The 4,341-nt window shown below is 41.8% G+C and overlaps 1 protein-coding gene across 5 annotated transcripts in view; it reads right to left on the bottom strand.

Annotated features, from left to right (window-relative positions):
- The window catches only part of CCDC152 (coiled-coil domain containing 152), a 26,433-nt gene extending 22,594 nt beyond the window's left edge, over positions 1-3,839 (bottom strand). The window contains exons 1-2 of one of the 5 annotated variants that reach the window (XM_015571013.1): positions 2,932-3,839; positions 1,024-1,324 (exon numbers count right to left, since the gene is read on the bottom strand). In XM_015571013.1, coding sequence (XP_015426499.1) covers positions 1,024-1,110 — 87 coding nt within the window. In that variant the 5' untranslated portion in view covers positions 1,111-1,324; positions 2,932-3,839. Of the gene's footprint in view, positions 1-1,023; positions 1,825-2,931 lie in introns of those variants that run through there. The other 4 variants (XM_015571014.1, XM_006774559.2, XM_015571016.1 and 1 more) reach the window with 4 other exon arrangements.
- Positions 3,840-4,341: the final 502 nt, after the last annotated feature.

Here is a 4,341-nt window from a genome sequence, read left to right as displayed (position 1 = left end):
CACCATCTTGGTTGGGTTAATTTGCATATAGTCACTCTGATTGGCTGGTGGGCGTGGCTTGGGGCATAGCAAAGGTATGGTCAATTTGCATGTTTCTCTTTTATTAGATTAGATACCCGAAGGGAAGGATCATATTATACTCTGCTCTGTACTATGTTGCACTTAGTACTATTCTCTTGAGATGATGTCATATAAGCACATATAGGTCTACCTCATTCTCTTAATAGCTGCACTGAGTGTCATGTATGCATATTCTGCAATTTATTTAAGTAGTTCACTACTGAGGAAAATTTGTGTTGTTTCCACTTTTTTGCCGTTGCAGACAATAAATAAACATTCTTGAATATATCTCTCTGATATCTGTGTGAATAGTATAACCGCTGCTATAAACTCATCAAACACCTTCAGAAATTATCAATTCATGACCAGTCTCGTATCTTCTATAGCCACTTCCTGTTGTCTTCACTTCTGAATTTATCTCAAAGCAACTCTCTGACATTATTTTATTTCATCTATAAATATTACCATCTTTCTGTGTCTGTAAGAGATAAGACTCTTAAAAAATAGCATATCATGAAACTTGTCCAGAGTTGTGGAGGGAGGACTTCAAGTGGGTCTTTTAGGCAAAAGAGAAGGAAAGGGAAGAGGTAGAATAGGAAAGACTAAAAAACCTTTTAGTCATAATGGTAAGACACTGAGGACTGAATCTACTTCAATTCTTACTAAATCATTCCTGAGTTTATGGCCATCTTGGGCATTTAAGTAGGTATTTTCCCTTTAACTTTAGCAAAACTGTATCAATTATTTATTGCCTTGACATTTTGATGCATTAGTGCAAATGAGCCAAAACCATATATATCTTAAATACGGATGTTTAAGGACTTACTTAGCAAAGTACATTCCCATTGTCTTTACCCTGCTCATTTTGGGTTGTACATTTTTCTTTCTTTCCAACTCCTTCCACTGGCAAAATCTGTTCCACTTTTTCCCTATTCACTTCAACTGTTTGATATCTTTACATACCTTTTCTATCTGTGAGAAGTCATTTATAAGTTTGTCAAGATTCACACTGCTAATCTTTTTCACACATCCATCGCTGCTTTGATTCATATCCAAACTAGTGCAGAGTAAATACTGTTAAAACAAACAAATAACAAATAAAATCTAACGCACTACAACAGTAGTAATAAATACTAACGTTTCTGTCCTCTACTCAGAGGACCTACTTGAGCTCCATTCCACTCAGAATTTTTGTTATGCCCATTAACAATAGCCAGTGTGTTATGGCTTCTCCATTTCTTCAGCTCCACCCTCACTGAGTTTTCTCTAAAGAAATCTAACATTAGTGCACTGATATATACACATGTAAAAATTATTTGTCCCTACCACATAAAAATTAATTATGCCACTGTTCAACACTCATCTCCTTGCCATCAGTATGGCTGGACTTAAAAATCTGATATATTATTAAATCTTTAAACATAGGTATTCTCAATTTAAGGTATTTAAAATACCTCTCATGCCACAAATATTGTTGCTGTGTTTCCTAGTACTGTGATTATTGCTATGGACTGATTTGTGAACCTCTCCCAAATTCATGTGCTGAAGTACTACTACATCCCAAAGTGACTGTGTTTGGAGATAGGGTCTTTAGGAAGTAATTAAGGTTAAATGAGGTCCTAAGGATGGGGCCCTTATCCAAAAGGATTGTGGCCATATGAGAAGAGGAAGATGAGGTATTCCTATACACACAAAGAAAGGACTAACTTTGCAGTCCTGTCTCTACCATCCATTAAAGAAGAAAAATTAAGAAAACATTTTAAAAAAGGAAGATCTTGTGCAGCCACTGTGGAAGACAGTATGGAGTTTCCTCAAGAAGTTAAAAATGGAACTCCCATTTGACCCAGTGATCCCACTTCTAGGAATATATCCCAAGAAAACATAAACACCAATCAGAAAGGATATATACACCCCTATGTTCATAGCAGCACAATTTACAATAGCTAAGATCTGGAAACAGCCTAAGTGCCCATCAGCAGATGCATGCGTATTAGCATAACCAATGGACACAGACACTGGGGCGGTGGGGGCTTGCTCTCGGGGGTGGCGATGGCTGGGAGGGGTGGTCAATTGGAGAAAAAGGACTTATGTAAAACTTTAGACAATTAAAAAAAAGTGATTTACATAAATGGAATACTACTTGGCCATAAAAAAGAAGGAAATCTTACAGTTTGTGACAGCATTATGCTATGTGAAATAAGTTAGAGAAAGACAAGTGCCATATGATTTCATTCATATATGGAATCTAATGAACAAAAGGAACTAACAAGCAAAAATAGAGAAAGACTCATAGATAGAGAGCAGACTGACAGCTGTTGGGGAAAAGGGGGCTGGGTGAGGGGTTGGGTGGAGGGATTGAGCAAGAGGAAAAAAGGGAGGAAAACTCATGGATATGGACAACATGTGGTGATTGCCAGGTAGAGGGGGGATGAGGGGAGGTGGAGGAAGGTATAATGGGGATAAATGGCGATGGATGGAGACTTGACTTGGGGTGGTGAATATACAATACAGTGTGCAGATGATGTGATGTGCACCTGAAACCTATGTAATTTTGTTAACCAGTATCACCCCAAGAAATTCAATAAAAAGGGGAAAAAAAAGGAAGATCTCTCCCTCTCTCTCTCCATGTGCTCACACAGAGGAGAGGTCATGTGAGCACACAGTGAGAAGGTGGCCGTCTGCACCTCGAGGAGAGAGCCCTCACAGGATACCAACCCTGCCGGCACTGTGATGTTGGACTTCCACCCTTCAGAACCGTGAGAAAATAAATTTCTGTTGTTTAAGCCACCCAGCATGCAGCATTTTGTTACATAGCACTACAGAGTAGATGAATACCCTTGTTTTTCACATTGTGTTTGGTAAACAAAAGACATCTGGAAATTAATATGCTCAAAGCAGTCATTCAGTGATACCATCCTCTTGTTGTTTTGTGTAAGGATCACCTTTGGTGTAGCCAGCTGGCTGTCCAGTGAAGATTAAGAGTTTGTTTAGTCCCGTGGAACCAATCCTGGAAATGCAGGAAGGATAGAGGAGGTGACTTTTGCAAACCAGCCAGCACTTAGATGTGGGGGTGCGCGTGTCTAGAAAAATCAAGATCAATACCATCGAAAAGTATGTGACACTGTTTAGACTGTTCTCTGGCAAAGAGGAAGAAAGTAGGAATCTGAAATTCAGGCCTTCTAGGCTGGGGGAGGAGCTGACGCGGGAAAGTGGCAACTAGTCCAGAGTAAAAGGTCGATAAAACCCCTAAAGTCATTACTCAGTGTAATTTGGGGGCATATGGTTGTTTAAGATGAGGTACACCAAAACACAGACATTGCTTGACAATTTGGTCATTAAAAAGTTCCATGTCCTCCTCTTTTTAAGATTATATTACACCAACAATTATTAGTGGTTTTTAGACCTCAGAGAATTTTAGCTGTATATTTTCCGTTTTTACTGAATTATTATCCTGTGTATCATATATGTGAGCAAAACTCTATATAAAATCCCTTAAATGGGTAAAACCTGATCCTCAGGCAGGACAATTATCGTAATAGCAGCTCAAGATAAACACAGTAAAATTCCTCACGGGGTAAAATGTAAAAAGCATCACTATTTGATATACTGTTATTATTTAATAGAACTATACAATAATTTGAAATAGTTAAATGCAAAATCCTCCCTCCTAACTTTGTTTTCCTTTTTGGCGCCAAACATCTATAATCATCTATAATTATCAAAGCATAATATGCTAATTAGACCAGATGTCCTTCCAGACAAAGCCAGGGCTGCGAGGGAAGCCGGTGCTGGCAGCTGGGGGAAGGAAGGCCTCCTCTTGCATGAATTTCATGCAAGTCAGGCCTCTAGTTTTAAATTTAAAAAGGTTTACAGGGCTTTGCCTTAGAACAAGGCTTCTGGGCTCATTGCATTTTCACTTGAGCTTCCTCTCCTTCCAGCTGCTCTCCCTAAGGAGCCCCTGGGCGTGTCCTCCCTGGAGAACCGCCTTCCCGGCCGACCGGCCCGCTCCCCGCAGTCACTTCCAGGGCCCGCGCTGCCTCCCCAACACTCAGCTCAGCCCTGCCGTGGCCGTGGTCCCGCCCGGGGCCTGGTGCAGGCGTGAGCCCCACTCCCCGCGGCCCTGGCCCCGCCGGGGTCCCCCGGCCCGGGGCCTGGTGCAGGCGGCCCCGTGTCCTTCCAGGGCCCCGAGCTGCCCACCAGCTTCCACCCGGCCGGGCCTCCCTTCCCCACCTCGGCCCAGCCCTCGGCCCAGCCCTCGGCCCGGAAGGCAGCTCGGGTTCC

Source organism: Myotis davidii, unplaced genomic scaffold (genome assembly GCF_000327345.1).
Source record: "Myotis davidii unplaced genomic scaffold, ASM32734v1 scaffold348, whole genome shotgun sequence".
Classification (NCBI taxonomy): domain Eukaryota; kingdom Metazoa; phylum Chordata; class Mammalia; order Chiroptera; family Vespertilionidae; genus Myotis; species Myotis davidii.
Note: the sequence above shows the minus strand (reverse complement) of the source record. Positions and strands in the feature narration are given on the sequence as shown.